Source organism: Sinocyclocheilus grahami, unplaced genomic scaffold, assembly GCF_001515645.1.
Source record: "Sinocyclocheilus grahami isolate Dianchi unplaced genomic scaffold, SAMN03320097.WGS_v1.1 scaffold4696.1, whole genome shotgun sequence".
Classification (NCBI taxonomy): domain Eukaryota; kingdom Metazoa; phylum Chordata; class Actinopteri; order Cypriniformes; family Cyprinidae; genus Sinocyclocheilus; species Sinocyclocheilus grahami.
In genome coordinates, this window is record NW_015509586.1 from 7,286 (window position 1) to 7,718 (window position 433).

General features: G+C 49.4%; 1 protein-coding gene across 1 annotated transcript in view; it reads left to right on the plus strand.

Moving 5' to 3' along the window:
• The window catches only part of LOC107576946 (14-3-3-like protein), a 28,481-nt gene that overhangs the window by 4,964 nt on the left and 23,084 nt on the right, over positions 1 to 433 (plus strand). Inside the window, exon 2 of the mRNA XM_016263067.1 lies at positions 6 to 265. Within this exon, the coding sequence (XP_016118553.1) occupies positions 6 to 265 (260 nt within the window). The remainder of the gene's footprint in view (positions 1 to 5; positions 266 to 433) is intronic.

A 433-nucleotide genomic window follows, 5' to 3' on the forward strand; every position in this document is an offset into this window, starting at 1 on the left:
TGTGTGTGTGTGTGTGTGTGTGTGCAGGAAGGGCGACTACCACAGGTACCTAGCAGAGTTTGCCACGGGTAATGACAGAAAGGAATCAGCGGAGAACAGTTTGGTGGCGTATAAAGCTGCCAGTGACATTGCCATGATTGAGCTCCCCCCCACACATCCCATCCGGCTCGGCCTCGCTCTCAACTTCTCCGTCTTCTACTTCGAGATCCTTAATTCCCCCGACCGTGCCTGCAGGTTGGGCTTCTTCTCTCCTCACTTAAACTGTGTAATGTCCCGTATTAATATGCACAGAAACCTATGGATGAGCAGTGACAATAGTTAATTTTATTAATGTTTTATTAATGCATCCTGCAGCCCCTGGTTGATAAGCACAGAAAGCCGCTCTGATAAAGCCAGTCTGACTCTCCTCTCGCTCCTCCAACAGGTTGGCGAA